This window comes from Salmo salar, chromosome ssa15 (genome assembly GCF_905237065.1).
Source record: "Salmo salar chromosome ssa15, Ssal_v3.1, whole genome shotgun sequence".
Lineage (NCBI taxonomy): Eukaryota > Metazoa > Chordata > Actinopteri > Salmoniformes > Salmonidae > Salmo > Salmo salar.
The window spans coordinates 64,429,346-64,446,166 of NC_059456.1; the positions used below are offsets into that span (position 1 = coordinate 64,429,346).

General features: G+C 43.0%; 1 protein-coding gene across 1 annotated transcript in view; it reads right to left on the reverse strand.

The window, feature by feature from the left end:
* LOC100136520 (synapsin-2) overlaps positions 1 to 14,319 on the reverse strand; it is a 43,673-nt gene extending 29,354 nt beyond the window's left edge. The window contains exon 1 of the mRNA XM_014145457.2: positions 13,394 to 14,319. Within this exon, the coding sequence (XP_014000932.1) occupies positions 13,394 to 13,746 (353 nt within the window). The 5' untranslated portion in view covers positions 13,747 to 14,319. The remainder of the gene's footprint in view (positions 1 to 13,393) is intronic.
* Between the last annotated feature and the right edge of the window lie 2,502 nt (positions 14,320 to 16,821).

A 16,821-nucleotide genomic window follows, 5' to 3' on the forward strand; every position in this document is an offset into this window, starting at 1 on the left:
AGAAAGTGGAATGGGGTGTCTGCTGTCTCTGGGCAAAGAACAGCAGCAGAGTTTGTGAATGGTCAGCCTGGGGAGAGTGAGACTGAGATGCGCGTTCACGAGACTAGTCCATTTTTTTCTTTCAGCCTTTGAATGAATACAACGTTGCCCGGTTGGAATATTATCGCTATTTTACGAGAAAAATTGCATAAAAATTGATTTTAAACAGCGTTTGACATGCTTCTAAGTACGGTAATGGAATATTTTGAATTTTTTTGTCACGAAATACGCTCGCGTGTGACCCTTCAGATAGTGACCTGAACGCACGAACAAAACGGAGCTATTTGAATATAACTATGGATTCTTTGGAACCAAAACAACATTTGTTGTTGAAGTAGAAGTCCTGGGAGTGCATTCTGACGAAGAACAGCAAAGGTAATCCAATATTTCTAATAGTAATTCTGAGTTTAGTGAGCCCCAAACTTGGTGGGTGTCAAAATAGCTAGCAGTGATGGCCGAGCTATGTGCTCAGAATATTGCAAAATGTGCTTTCGCCGAAAAGCTATTTTAAAATCGGACACATTGCATAAAGAAGTTCTGTATCTACAATTCTTAAAATAATTGTTATGTATTTTGTCAACGTTTATCATGAGTAATTTATTAAATTGACCAGAAGTTTTCGGTGAGTATGCTAGTTCTGAACATCACATGCTAATGTAAAAAGCTGGTTTTTGATATAAATATGAACTTGATTGAACAAAACATGCATGTATTGTATAACATAATGTCCTAGGAGTGTCATCTGATAAAGATCATCAAAGGTTAGTGCTGCATTTAGCTGTGGTTTTGGTTTTTGTGACATATATGCTTGCTTTGAAAATGGCTGTGTGATTACTTTTGGCAGGGTACTCTCCTGACATAATCTAATGTTTTGCTTTCACTGTAAAGCCTTTTTGAAATCAGACAATGTGGTTAGATTAACGAGAGTCTTATCTTTAAAATGGTGTAAAATGGTCATATGTTTGAGAAATTGAAGTTTTGCATTTTTGAGGTATTTGTATTTCGCGCCATGCGATTCCACTGGCTGTTGACTAGGGCTTGTAAGTAGGCATTTCACTGTAAGGTCTACCTACACCTGTTGTATTCAGGCTGATGTTGAACCCTTTGATGTTGAACCCCTTCTCCAGAGGGTTTGACATGTAACCCGAAAGAGTTCTACCTGGAACCCAAAAGGGTAATCCTATGGGGACAGCTGAAGAACCCTTTTGGAACCCTTTTTTCTAAGAGTGTGGAGTCATGCTAAATGTATAAGGTGCAGATGCAGATCATGTATTTTGACAAGGGAAATAACACTTCATAGTGTTATTTGCATTGTATATGGAAAGAGGAGTTTGATATCATAAAGATTTGTACTTTGCACAGTAAATGTATCGGCTAATGTATGGTTAATGTCATGGCATTAGAGGGTGGCAGTGTCAAACGGTTGATTTGATATACAGTCCTGGGGTCAGTCTTCAAGCCATGATCACTGCTAAGAGGACAGAGTAATCTGCAGTACCAGTCAAAAGTTTGGACACACCTACTTTATTTTTACTATTTTCGACATTGTAGAATAATAGTGAAGACATCAAACCTATGAAATAACACATATGGATTCATGTAGTAACCAAAAAAGTGTTCATTATATATTTTTTTACCTTGGTCAAGGCAAAGGTTGGTTACTTTGAAGAATCTAAAATATATGTTGATTTGTTTAACACTTTTTTGGTCGCTACATGATTCCATATGTGCAATTTCATAGTTTTGATGTCTTCACTACTATTATACAATGTAGAAAATAGTAAAAATAAAGAAAAACCCTTGAAGGAGTAAGTGTGTCCAAGTTTTGACTGGTACTGTATGTAGTGGACAATGGGAACAGCAGTGGGAGAGGGTCATGTCAGAACTGACACCTTGTCCTCTCATACACCTACAGAAGTCAGGACGTATTCACAAAAAGCTAGCATATCACCATCACTACGCCACTTAAAGAAAAATATCATTTTTACAATGAACTGACACAGTGAAATATTTGACCCATTCTGGGAGCAATTGCTTCTAATTGCGTTTTCATTACATGAGTTAAAAATATAATCACAATGGCGGTGGGATTATTTGTCATATGTCACAGTTGTCGTACTGGAGAGAAGACCAAGGCGCAGCGGGAATATGGATACTCATATTCTTTTAATGAAACACGAAAAGCATTCACAGGGAAAACAATAAACAGTACTCACGACAACAGGAACAGTTTTGCAGGCTCACAAAACGCAGTGCAAAAACAACTACCCACAACCCCAAAGAAAAACACACACTACTATATAGGACTCCCAATCAAAGGCAACTCATCACACCTGCCTTCAATTGGGAGTCCAATCACCAACACAACACTTAACACACAAAAACCTGCCACATCCTGACCAAAACTAATACAATTGCTCCCTCTGCTGGTCAGGACGTGACAGTACCCCCCCCTCAAGGTGCAGACCCCGGAATGCACCTTTAAAAAGAAAACACAAAAAAAATCCCCAATACCCCAACAAAACCAATAAACAATAACCCCTAAACAATAAGGGAGGGCAGGGAGGATGGCTGCCGTCAACGACGGCACTGTGCTACACCCTCCCTCCCCAACCCACCTATCCTGGAGGTGGCTCCGGTGCGGGACGTGGACCTCACTCCACCTTCGGCGTCGCCCACTTCGGTGGCGCTGATAGCTGCGCCGGGCAGACGGGCCACTCGGGCTGACCCTGGCAGACGGACCGCTCGGGCTGGGCCGGAGGGCAGGCGGGCCGCTCGGGCTGGGCCGGAGGGCAGGCGGGCCGCTCGGGCTGGGCCGGAGGGCAGGCGGGCCGCTCGGGCTGGGCCGGAGGGCAGGCGGGCCGCTCGGGCTGGGCCGGAGGGCAGTCGGGCCGCTCCGGGCTGGGCCGGGGGCAGTCGGGCCGCTCCGCGCAGCTCCGGGCAGTCGGGCCGCTCCGCCAGCTCCGGGCAGTCGGGCCGCTCCGCCAGCTCCGGGCAGTCGGGCCGCTCCGGCAGCTCCGGGCAGTCGGGCCGCTCCGGCATCTCCGGGCAGACGGGCCGCTCCGGCATCTCCGGGCAGACGGGCGGCTCCGGCCGCTCCTGACTGGCGGGCGGCTCCGGCCGCTCCTGACTGGCGGGCGGCTCCGGCCGCTCCTGACTGGCGGGCGGCTCTGGCCGCTCGGCTCTGGCGACTCCTGGCTGGCGGGCAGCTCTGGCGACTCCTGGCTGGCGGGCAGCTCTGGCGACTCCTGGCTGGCGGGCAGCTCTGGCGACTCCTGGCTGGCGGGCAGCTCTGGCGACCCCTGGCTGGCGGGCAGCTCTGGCGACTCCTGGCTGGCGGGCAGCTCTGGCGACTCTTGACTGGCGGGCAGCTCTGGCGAGTCTTGACTGGCGGGCAGCTCTGGCGACTCTTGACTGGCGAGGCTGGGTTGACGCACTAGACGCCTGATGCGTGGGGCTGGTACCGGACGTGCCAGCCTGGAGACACGCACCTCCATGCTAGTGCGTATAGCGGGAAACACCGGACCGTAGAGGCGCACTGGCGGTCTTGAGCGCAGGGTTGGCATCACCCCTTCAGGCTCGATGCTTACTTCGCCCTGGCACATGCGGGGCGCTGGTACTGTGCCTACCGGCCTGAAAATCCCAGGCCTCACCACAGCCCCAACCCCAAAGCACGGGACCTGTCCAGTCTGTCTCTGCCCTACAAGGGTATGGGGAGCTGGCCTGGGGCTCCAATCTCGCCCCGCCAAACAGCCCTTGTGCCCCCCCCAAAAAAATTATTGGGGCTGCCTCTCGGGTTCCCTTAACTCCCTTAACTTGTCCTCCCAGAATCTTCGCTCCTCCTGCCAAGTCCATCCATCCACGCTGTTCTCCTGTGGCTCCCTCCTCTTCCGCTGCTTGGTCCTTTTGTGGTGGGTAGTTCTGTCACAGTTGTCGTACTGGAGAGAAGACCAAGGCGCAGCGGGAATGTGGATACTCATATTCTTTTAATGAAACACGAAAAGCATCCACAGGGAAAACAATAAACAGTACTCACGACAACAGGAACAGTTTTGCAGGCTCACAAAACGCAGTGCAAAAACAACTACCCACAACCCCAAAGAAAAACACACACTACTATATAGGACTCCCAATCAAAGGCAACTCAACACACCTGCCTTCAATTGGGAGTCCAATCACCAACACAACACTTAACACACAAAAACCTGCCACGTCCTGACCAAAACTAATACAATTGCTCCCTCTGCTGGTCAGGACGTGACATCATAATCACTGTAACTGAGGCAAGCTTTGGTCATTATACTAGTATGCTATTTATTCTCCAGGTTAATCATGCTTTCAGAACATTCCTATAGCACTGTTTTCATCTCTGTCTAGCGCTCCTTGGCAACCGCTAATTCAAATAGTTGAGTAGGAGAGAAGGGGAGAAAATGTTTCTTAAATGCCTGTAGTGATATTGCCAAGTTACAGGGACTGTCAGCGACGACATTCACAACCATAATAATAAAGACACAATAGGTGTAAATTGTGAGAAAAACATTGTGCATTGGTATCATTCAAAATTCAGAATGGTTTCTGTTTACCAGTGCTCATGGCCTAGTCTTTTTGTCCGTCAGTTGGTAGTGAGACTGGAGTATTCCTGTCTGATTCCATTTCAGTGTCTGTGCTAAATGCAGGAGACACAGGACACACAAAAGTTATAGCCTGATACTGTGTATTGTCTGAAGTGGATATCTACCTAACCATTGTATGGGTTAAATACTGTTATTGTTGAAACAGTATATCTGGTATTTCAGTATCCCAGACTCATAGATAATTAAGTGATTATGCATTCATCACATCCATGTCTGCAATTAGGCCTATACTTCTCAAGGTGACACCGGGAACGTTTATGAACAATGAATCACCACCACAGACATTCTAATAAGGATTTGTTATTGGACACTGAAAGAAAAGCTAATTTCTACACTCATCTGAGTAAACGCCTATAGTCATAAACAACTAATCCTTATGAAATACAACCACAACCTAAAAGGCCAATGATTAACGATGGCCAATGATTCAATGATAAAATCAATTGCCTAGTTAAATAAAGGTTAAATAAAAATTATAAAATCAATAGGGCAATCAGACAAAGGCAAAACTCCCATAGCTCTCCTACTCCTCACACTCCCGACTCCCCTTCTGTTTGACTGGTTGTTGTTTGAAAAAGTAAACAACAGATGCCAAACTACAAAGGCTGAAAAAGAAATTGGAGGAGCAGTACAGAAAAATCGACACACGAGTCAAAAGGCTAGTAAGAAGAGACAAAAGGGTCTACCTGGAGGAGCTGGCAAGTGCAGCTGAAAAAGCAGCAGCAAGCAACCAGCAAGGAATAGTATACAAATTCATTAACCTAATCTGTGGCACCTCCAGAAGTTTGATACATAAACAATGGGAAAGCTTCAGGTTCTGATAACCTAGAGCTAAAATCGGTCTTGGCTGCAAACATCCTTCTTCCACTCTTCACTGATATCTGGATGAAGGGAAAGATACCTTCAGATAGGAAAAAAGGAGTCATCATACAGGTACCTAAGAAGGTCACACTACCTGACTGCAACAACTGCAAGGGCATTGCACACTTCACAGTTCCCAGGAAGATCTTTTGTAAGATTATCGTACAACGAATGTCTTCAGCTGTAGACAAAGTGCAAAAGGAAACTAACAAGTGGGTGTTAGGGGATGAAGGAGCTGTACAGACCATATCTTCGGGCTCGGGAGCACCATTGAGCAATGTAGTGAGTAGCAACGGCAGCTCTACATCAACTTTATTCGCTTCTAGAAGGCTTTCGACAGCATCCACCACGAAAGCCTATGGAACTTACGAATTTATGGAATCCCCACCCATGTTGTTAACATCATAATACAGTTCTAGTTGATCAAGGTTGTGTTATGTCAGCCTTACTCTTCAACCTGGCAATAGATTAGGTCATGCGGCGAACAACAGAAGATCAGGCATCTATGGACCTTGTATTCTACTCTAGAAGACCTTGACTTCACTGATAACCTGGTTCTTGTATCAAACATTGGACTGGACATGTTCTGAGAAAGAGTTCAGAGACTCGATCCCAAGAATAGCTGTTCATTGGAATACAGAGGGTAGACATAAGAGGTGGAGACAGAGCTCCAACAACATCAGCAGAGATGGGACATGGTGGAGAAGATGGTCAGAGACAGACAGAAATGGAGAGCCTTTGTTGCTGCCCTATTCGGAAGCAGGCGTGACGTGGATGAGTGATTGAGTCAGTGTTGGTCACCAATCCCAAAGAGTGTAAAATGAGAGAGGGCCTCAGAACTGACTCATATTGTAGACACATTAAATATATATGTGGTGCTTGGCCTGAGGCAGGCTTTGAGACTGAGCGGCAGGTCTTTCTAGTGGCTAAGTGGTTGAAACATGAAACAGGGAGGCTTCAATACTGAGCTGCACAGATGGCTGAATGGCTATGGGTTTTTGGAAAAGGTTTAGGAGCCAGAAATTACTGAAGTTTTCTCTAATAGAAAATAGCTGTTTTGTATTGATGTGGCCTGCTGGTTTCAACACTGACACACACTTTTGCTTTTAATGTTGTTTTAAAGGTTATGCAATTTACTCAGATGTCTTCAATGTTTCCACAACCGTTGACCTTTTGATAGACTTTTGATGTTTCGCATTATATGGTATTATTCAATGATTGCCAATACATTGACGTATACTATAAGAAAACAGTGATTTTATTTCCTCTTACGCCGTCTGACTGTCTGCTTTTATGTGGAGGCAAAAGACATGGCATCCTTTCAAATGACATGAGTATGATCCTTTCAGTATTGATCTGGGTTCCGATTACCTAAATGGGCTAAATCACTTGTGATGCAACGTGACTTGAATTTAAATATCGAGCATTACTTAGACCTAGGCTACAGCATATCTGCAGTGCAAGCATAGTGGTCATTTTTGTTAAAAGGAGCTTGCACTGATTTAACATATACACCAATATAATAAATGCATCTGCAATATGCCAAATTCCAATAAATGTAATGTGTCCACTCTGCCCATGTTATTGTAGTAGCATCCATTTTGCATGGTGAGATGAATCATGCACGTACACAGGACTCAACCTTGAATAGCCACTATCCATCAAGCAGCATGTCATCTAAACACAGATATGTCCCTCAGGCTACAGTTGGCATCTGCACAGCCTACTGTGTATACACTATATACAGTCCATTCGGAAAGTATTTAGACCCCTTGACTTTATCCACATTTTGTTACGTTACAGCCTTATTCTGAAATTGATTAAATCGTTTTTTTCCCCTCATCAATCTACAAACAATACCCCATAATGACAAAGCAAAAATAGGTTTTTATACATTTTTGCAAATGTACAAAATAAAATAACTGAAATATCAAATTTACACAAGTATTCAGACCCTTTACTCAGTACATTGTTAAAGCACCTTTGGCAACCATTGCAGCCTCAAGTCTTCTTTTGTATGACGCTACAAGCTTGGCACACCTGCATTTGAGAAGTTTCTCCCATTCTTCTCTGCAGATCCTCTCAAGCTCTGTCAGGTTGGATGGGGAGCGTCGCTGCACAGCTATTTTCCGGTCTCTCAAGAAGATGTTCAATCGGGTTCAAGTCGGGCTCTGGGTGGGTCCCTAAAGGACATTCAGAGACTTGTTCCGAAGCCACTCCTGCGTTTTCTTGGCTGTGTACTCAGGGTTGTTGTCCTGTTGGAAGGCGAACCTTCACCCCAGTCTGAGGTCCTGAGTGCTCTGGACCAGGATTTCTCTGTACTTTGCTCCGTTCATCTTTCCCTTGATCCTGACTAGTCTCCCAGTACCTGCTGCTGAAAAACATCCCCACAGCATGATGCTACCACCACCATGCTTCACCGTAGGGATGGTGCCAGGTTTCCATTCAGGCCAAAGAGTTCAATCTTGGTAACATCAGACCAGAGAATCTTGTTTCTCATGGATTTGTCTATTTCTGCCACACCCGTTGCTGACAGTTGTATAAAATTGAGCTCACAGCCAGGCAATCTCCATAGACAAAGATTGGCAGTAGAATGGCCTTACTGAAGAGCTCAGTGACTTTCAACGTGGCACCGTCATAGGATGGCACCTTTCCAACAAGTCAGTTTGTCAAACTACAAGTGCTGTTATTGTGAAGTGGAAACATCTAGGAGCAACAACGGCTCAGCCGTGAAGTAGTAGGCCACACAAGCTCACAGAATGGGACCACCGAGTGCGTAGCATGTAAAAATTGTCTGTCCTCGGTTGCAACACAAACTACCAAGTTCCAAACTGCCTCTGGAAGCAACATCAGCACAAGAGCTGTTTGTCGGGAGCTTAATGAAATGGGTTTCTATGGCTGAGCAGCCGTACACAAGCCTATGATCACCAATGCCAAGAGTCGGCTGGAGTGGTGTAAAACTCGCCACCATTGGACTCTGGAGCAGTGGAAACGTATTCTCTGGAGTGATAAATCACGCTTCACCATCTGACAGTCCGACGGACGAATCTGGGTTTGGCGGATGCCAGGAGAGGAGGAATAATGGTCTGGGGCTCTTATTCATGGTTCGGGATAGGCCCCTTAGTTCCAGTGAAGGGAAATCTTAACACTACAGCAGACAATGACATTCTAGATGATTCTGTGCTTCCAACTTTGTGGCAACAGTTTGGGGAAGGCCGTTTCCTGTTTCAGCATGACAATGCTCCTGTGCACAAAGCGAGACCCAGGATTTGTCGAGATTGGTGTGGAAGAACTTGACTGGTCTGCACAAAGCCCTGACCTTAACCCCATTGAACACCTTTGGGATGAATTGGAACGTCGACTGCGAGCCAGGCCTAATCGCCCAACATCAGTGCCCGACCTCACTAATGCTCTTGTGGCTGAATGGAAGCAAGTCCCCGCAGCAATGTTCCAACATCTAGTGGAAAGCCTTCACAGAAGAGGGAGGCTGTTATAACAGCAAAGGGGGGACCAACTCCATACTAATGCCCATGATTTTGGAATGAGATGTTTGACGAGCAGGTGTCCACATACTTTTGGTCATGTAGCGTAGCTACATACAGTATGTCTGAGGAGAATCAGCTGAGGACCCAAGTAACAAGAGCAAAGTCAAGGTCTGCATGCTCTTGCAGCGACCAGCAGAAAGGTGTTTCTTTGACTGTTTGTTTGTTATTTTGTATTTGCTCAGTTTTAGATCACTGTTTTAAATAACCGAATGCAATGATACAAAAAAAAGCACAGTGTTGAACTCATCTCCTAATTTCTTTCAGGAACATGGAGTTAGCTGTCTTTTTTTTATTGTGGACACCGTTTTACCTGGCACAAAGTCATCAATATCTTTCAACACCAATCCAGTAGAGCAGGGAGTTTCTTCTCCAATGGAATAATCCCCCAAATGCCATTCTTCCCTCAGATTTAATCTACCCAAACCTTGATGCATTTTATCCTTTTATTTATTTAACCTTTATTTAACTAGGCAAGTCAGTTAAGAACAAAACTGATGAACTGCATGCCCATGTTCGTTTCAACATGAATTCAGAGATGCCTGTATTCTGTCTCTCACGGAGACATACTGTAGCTTAAGGATACGGATTTGGACTCGGAGCTGGTGATTGACAGGCTTACATCCACTCGAAACTCCCTTTGATGAATGCAGTGTCTTTAGATGGAACAAACCCAGAAAAAGCCCTGGACCTGACAACATACTGTAGGTATCCGCCTGCTCACCTCCTGTGCAGAGGAGTTAGGCCCTATCTTTAATTATATCTTTAAGTTAGCACTCAGCCAACAGTCTACTGTGATTCCAGTCACCAAGAACAACCACCCAAAGGTTCTTAGGTTCTTAACCACCCAAAAGTTCAGATTCACAAAACCTTCTTAAGTAGAAATTTCTTCTTAACTACTATTTTTTCCTTAAATATAGATTTAAGAAGAAAGTTAAGCAAAGTTGCTATTCCTTAAAAAGGTTATTGGAAATGTTTTTGCGCTATTTCTTATGCTTCTCCTTGAGCAAAAAGTTAAGAATAAATTAGATTCTTTAAAATAAAGTTATTGTAAATGTTCTTAATTCCAAGATAGCTAAACCCTTGACTTAAACTGGAATTTGTATTCAAAACAAAGGTTGTAAAAGTATGCTAGACATTTATAGAATAAATCATATTCTGTGACAAACGGGGAATTAGTTATTGATTTATACAGCTTTAAATTGCATTTTTAAGATTTTATGTATTTCCATCAAATCAAAACGGGATTTTTTTTTAAAACATTGTAAAAGTATGCTAGACATTTATAGAATAAACCATATCTATTTTTATGTTTCTGTGACAATCAATGAACTAGTCATTGAATTTTACAATTTGAAATTGCTTTTAGTGAATGTCTGTTAAAAGTCTGATGAATGTCTGAGGAATGTCCGAATGTGTGAATATAAAACCAACTTTAGCTTGGTGTTAAACATTAGCTAGCGTTACTCATGCACTAGTCAATATGTCTTGCTTTGCAATGTAGCTGGCTAACAATACAGCCCTTACCTTATGCATTGATTCAGTACGCTTCCTCCTCTGTCAATGCAATGTTCTTCTTGTCATTAGTTCAAATTTGCGCTGACTGATTAACACAGTGTCAAGTTACTTTTCAATGTATTCCCGAAAACCTGAAGTCGCCATCCAAGTACAAAGTAGCCAGGGGGTGCGGGTGCACCCAGGTGGAACACCGCCAACATCATTGCTTGCTTGCATGACCTTTGCACAGTCAAAAGAAAACGCCATGCTTGCTAACTTGGTTAGCTATGTGACTGTCAGCTCTTTTTTTTTATAACCAAGTAAGACAAAAAATAAATGTTCAATCAGTACTGAATAAATAAACGTTCAATCAGTACTGAGTGAATAAACAACAACAAAAACGTCCCATCATGACCAGACTGTCCATTTAAATTGGGTCAAGAGAATGCATTCACGAGAGGGTTCATAGTGTAAGCGTTAATGTCACTGCCATGGAATCTGATGGGTTTCCACTAGTTACCACAGCCGCAAAGTAAAAATGGTCTATATCGTAAAAATATGTCTTAATTTAAGGTTAGGGTTGGGCACAAGGTTAGCAGTGTGGTTACCATTAGGGTTGAGGTTAGGGTTAGGTTTCAAATCAGATTTTAAGAAGCGAAATGGTAGAAATAGACGGGATGTATGACTTTGTGGCAGTGGTAACTAGTGACGACCAATACGAAGGTCCTGGGTTCGCTTCTCGGATGAGACATTTTAGCATTCTCTTTCGTGTATAGTTTTGACACTTCCTCCCAGTCCCAACACACACACACACCAGCCCGCATACGCACGCACGATGTGTGCTTATTTTCAATTATTAGGTTGCTCTTAAAATAGCATTGTTGAGTGGCAATGGACAGGGGCTGTGGGGTGTGAACTACTGTGTGCGTTTGCTAATAGTGTGTGATTGCGGACTGCAATTTGGGGCGTTCCTGCAACACATTGGTTCCTGCATAACCCCCTCCCCAGGCTGTAACACAAGAAAATGTGGAATACGTCAAGGGATATGGATACTTTCTGAAAGCACTGTATACATAATTTTAATAGCAGGACACGGTAAAGTCCATTATTTCCATTGAAGAGTGTGAATTAGGCTGTTTGAGAAGGTTTGAATCCTAAGCAACCTGCATAGACATTGTTTGAAGTACAATATATCAACATAGCTACTGTAGTAAGTCAAAGTTGTGTGCTGGAAACCCTTGGTAGAGCATGGGTGGAGTAGGCATTGGTGCTCATGTAAATGTCCTTTCTTTTTTGGGACCAATACCTACTTCTCACTTAAAATGTAATTATTTGTTTTTAATATATCGTAAGGGTGATCCCCCAAGCAGAGATCCAACTCTGGAACTTTGATATACCCATAGAGTATATTATGTGCAACTATATAGAAAAATTTAACAAACTGGTAAAGCTTCATATGACAGCAATTTTTGGTTTGTAGCACCTACAGATGAAACATGATGGAGTCTTAAAGGAGGCCTGGGTAAGGCCAAAATGTCATAGATATTCCAACTTCAATTAACTATTTCTCAATTATGCTTTAAGATACAAATGTAAAATATTTAAACAATCCTTCCTCCAAAAGAACCCTTCTATGGATTACATTTTGTAATAAAATGTAAGCATTTTTTTGTTCTAGTTTCAAGAGGAATCAACCATAAGTCAACCTTTTCACTCACGACACTGCAGTTGCCTTAAATGATGCAGAACATTAGAAAAAGAGGCTTGATTTAAAGTAGATCTCGATCTGCCGCCTCCCCTGCCCCCCCTCAACACACAGCATTAGAGAGAGGAGTCTGTCTGAACTAACATTGTAATGCAGAGCACACATCTCATTTTCCACTCAATGTTTTAAGTGCTACTCCTAGCCTATGTATCACTTATGTTTTCCATGAATGCATCCTATAACGATGCCATGTCTGTGGGAAAGGGAAACCTCATTGATGACTGGATATCACTGCAGTCTTTACTTAATAGAGAAAACACAAACGATTTCCCATGCACTCACCGGTTGTTGAATATTCATGGGATTGGCTTTCTCCACAATGATGCAAATCCATGTTGGAGTTCACTGGGTTGATCAGACTAATCAATTAAATTGGTTTATATCTTGCGCACCCCCACAGGTGGTTGCAGGATACTGACCTAATATACAAAATAGCAGCAGAATGCACACTGGTTTCTTGGAATACCAAGTCAAACCAATGATTGAGATTAAAAACAACAACTCCTCAAAATATATTGGATTTTCGTCCTGCTGCAAGGCCAATCTGTAATTTAGAAAAATGTCATGTCAAAGGGGGCATAAAGCAAAGAAGCCTTTCAATTACTGCAGGAACCAGAGTATATGGGTGAGGCAAGCCATAAAAAGACTTCCCGGTGCTGTAATATCATTAAGATGGTGAGTCAGTCAGTGGACCTTGTTTCCTCCTCTCCTCCTGAGCACTGCATCTGTTTTTTGTCATTAGATAGACATGCACTGGCATCAGACGACCCATGCAAGTACCCTGATCAAATCTGACCTGCAGAGCTTGATGGACAACAGACCTGTTGGCTGACAGGTTGTTTGAACCTTTACTTTACCACAAGCTAGGTCCAACTAAGAGCTCATCTTTTTAAAAAGGAACCTCAGCAGAATATCTATTTTACAACAGTGACCTGGCCAAAAGGACAGCTTCGGTGTTACAAAACACAAAACACAAACAACATAGACATCAACACATTAATAATTCACATCTTCACATCACATCTTTCTACAGCAAGACACAGCATATTGCTCACCATTCCTGCTGTGGTTCATCGATGACCAGGAGGATCTTGAACTTCTTGGGTGTCGTGACCGTGGACTGCTCCACCAGTCCTGCTGAGGCAGCAGTCTGCTTGACTACGTTGGTTATGGAGCTGAAGAAGCCTGCCCCGCTAGACTGGGACGGCTGGGGTTTCCTCTCCGGGGCCGGGGAGGGGGTAGGGGAGATGACGGGCGGCGTCGACCCCACCGTGGGAGATTTGGGTGGGGCTGCTGTAGCTGGGGGAGGCGGCTGAGCAGGATCAGGCCTCTGGAGGTCCGTCATGTAGCCATTGGGCAGGTTGGAGATGAAGGTGCTGTCAGAGAGACGCCGGCGCAGGTAGTTCATAGCTGGAGGGCTGTTAGAGCAGACGGATCAACAACTGCTGGATATGAAGAGTCCTTAAGGGGATGGTCGAGTCCAGACGATGTCACCTGAGGGTCGGATTAATTTGCAGAAGATGCCACTTCCCAGTGTGCAGCTGGTTAAAGGCTCAGCTCTTCTCCATGCAAACTCCCAGTGAATGTAATGTGTTTCCTCCCAGCTCAGCCGTGCATCCTCAGAGCTCCCCTCACTGTGGCCGTGACGCTATTCTTCCCCTCAGCCAATCGCCTGCCTCTCTGCCAGCCTGAACGACTGCAAAAGATGCTCACACTCTCCACCCCTCCTCCACTCTCTCCTCCCTACTCCCACTCACTCGTATCGTATGCGTGCCTGCCTCCTCTACCCCTCCCCCATTCTTTACTGCCTCACAGGCGTTACATCTTTTCGTACTTCTGCAAAAAAAAAGAGGGGTTTCCAATGGAAATGCCTGGGGTAGTAATATAGAGGAAACCTCCAATACAGACTGCACCCTTCTCTCTCCTTATGTTGCCACCCTGTCCTTAGCTGCCTGTGCCTAATACAGCATTGAGGATGTAGAGAGAAAATGGCTGTTTAGTCTGGTGTCGGTGGACAATGGTGCATGCTGTTAAAACCCCTTCCTTTACGTTGTCACGTGATGGATTTATCCTTCATCATCAAACAGCCAATTTAGCTGAGGAAAGTCCCCATGCAGCCATTCGGATTCATCCAAGTGGATTTGGAGTTGTTTTAAATTTAAACATAGTACATTTTTGGTAAATATTGACATATCTTTACCATTTCACATGACCAGCATGATTTGTTATATAATGTGGGTGTGTGGAGGTCTGCATAATGTATGATTGGGGAGCTTTGCTCCTGCTGTAAATAGATTAATTCCCATAATGCCATGCTATCTAATACATTTTTCATATAGGCTCACACAGTCATTTCTATGGCTTTGATGGTGGAATCAAATATACATGAGTAGGTCAAATAGTAGACAATTGACTACAGCACTGTATAATATTTAGGGTAGAATTTGTAATAGTGTTTAGGAAAAGCTACAAAAAAAAATGATAATGGTTTGCATACAAAAAGTAAAAAGACTCAAATGTCAGATTCCAATAAAAAATGCCTATGGTATAACTGTATTTGCCGGTAGCCTATCGTGACCTTGGGACCTTGGGATAAGGTTTTATCTGCTCAAAGAATAGATCTGAGTTATTGAGCATCGAAGTTTTCACATCTCAGATCTCTTTTGTAATGAATTCTTATTTGAAAGATAGACCTACCTAAAGTGCAGAGTATCAAAATCCTGAGACATTTGTAAATCCGTTTTTTTAGGGGGGTGCAATTGCAGATAGAACCTTATAGTTCTGAAATGTCAATCTGGGTTCAGTAATAAGGTTCTATCTGGCACCAAAATGCGATTTTCATGTGTAGGTTGAAATAAGGTTGCAATAATACTGTGAAATTGTGAAAAGTATGATAAGGCCCTTTTAGAGTCAGAGCTATTTGAAAAGGTCGCCTGAAATTTCAGTCTTTTTTGATGGGATGAAATTTTGGCTTGCCTGGTGACAGACATCACCAGGCAGTAAATTAGTTAACAGACCAATAAGAAAGAGAGTTCCAAACCTCTCTGCCAATTTTCAGTTTTCCCCTCACCACTCAGAACTAGGGTTACAAAGCTACTGGTAATTTACCGAAGCTGCTGGAATCTTTGGTAATTTTTGTAATTAACAGGTATCTATGGCAATCTATGGTAACTTTGGTAATTTATACTTCAATAACTTCAAAAAATGTATTCATATATAGTATGAATTATTATATCTGTGTCTATATTGTCCATGAGTTTCTAGTGGTTCAAGGGAAAATAGCCTAATTAATGAAAAGGCAACTAAGCAACAATGGCATTATTTTCAATTAACTCTGCAACTCTTGCAACTATACTGAACAAAAATATAAATGCAACATGTAACGTGTTGGTCCTATGTTTCATAAGCTGGAATAAAAGATCCCAGAAATGTTACATAAGCACAAAAAGGTTATTTCTCTAAAATGTTGTGCACAAATTTGTTTACATCCCTGTTAGTGAGCATTTCTCCTTTGCCAAGATAATCCATCCACCAGACAGGTGTGGCATATCAAGAAATTGACTCATTACACAGGTGCACCTTGTACTGGGGACAATGAAAGGCCACTGTAAAATGTGCAGTTTTGCCACACAACACAATGCAACAGAGAATTTGGCAGTATGTCCAACCGGCCTCACAACCACAGACCAGCCCATGACCTCTACATCCGGCTTCTTCACCTACGAGATTGTCTGAGACCAGCCACCTGGACAGCTGATGAGTTTTTCTGTCTGTAATAAAGCCCTTTTGCGCAGAAAAAAAAACGAATTCTGATTGGCTGGTCCTGGCCCCCAAGTATGCCCAGTCATGTGAAATCCATAGATTAGGGCATAATGAATATATTTCAATTGACTGATTTCCTTATATGAACTGTAACCTGGTAAAATTGTTGAAATTGTTGCATGTTGCGTTTATATTTTTGTTCAGTATATTTACTGATTTCACAACTGCCACCAGTTTGGCGTCAAAACATTTACAATAAAGGCATATTGACAGTGAATAAAATAAATAAAAGTGTAAAAAAATATACATTATATTCACAAACCTTGACTATTTCCACATTTTGTTGTGTTACAGCCTGAGTTAAAAATGTATTACATTTAGATTTTTTTTGTCACTGGCTTACACACAATACCCCATAATGCCAAAAGTGGAATTATGTTTTAAAATATTTTTGGTTAACAAATGAATTCAAAATGAAAAGTTGAAATGTCTTGAGTCAATATTCAACCCCTTTGTAATGCAAGCCTAAATATGTTCAGTAAAATATGTGCTTAACAAGTCACATAATAAGTTGCATGGACTCACTCTGTGTGCAATAATAGTGTTTAACATGATTTTTGAATGACTGCCTCATCTCTGTACCCAAACACATACAATTATCTGTATGGTCCCTCAGTTGAGCAGTTAATTTCAAACACAGATTCAACCACAAAGACCAGGG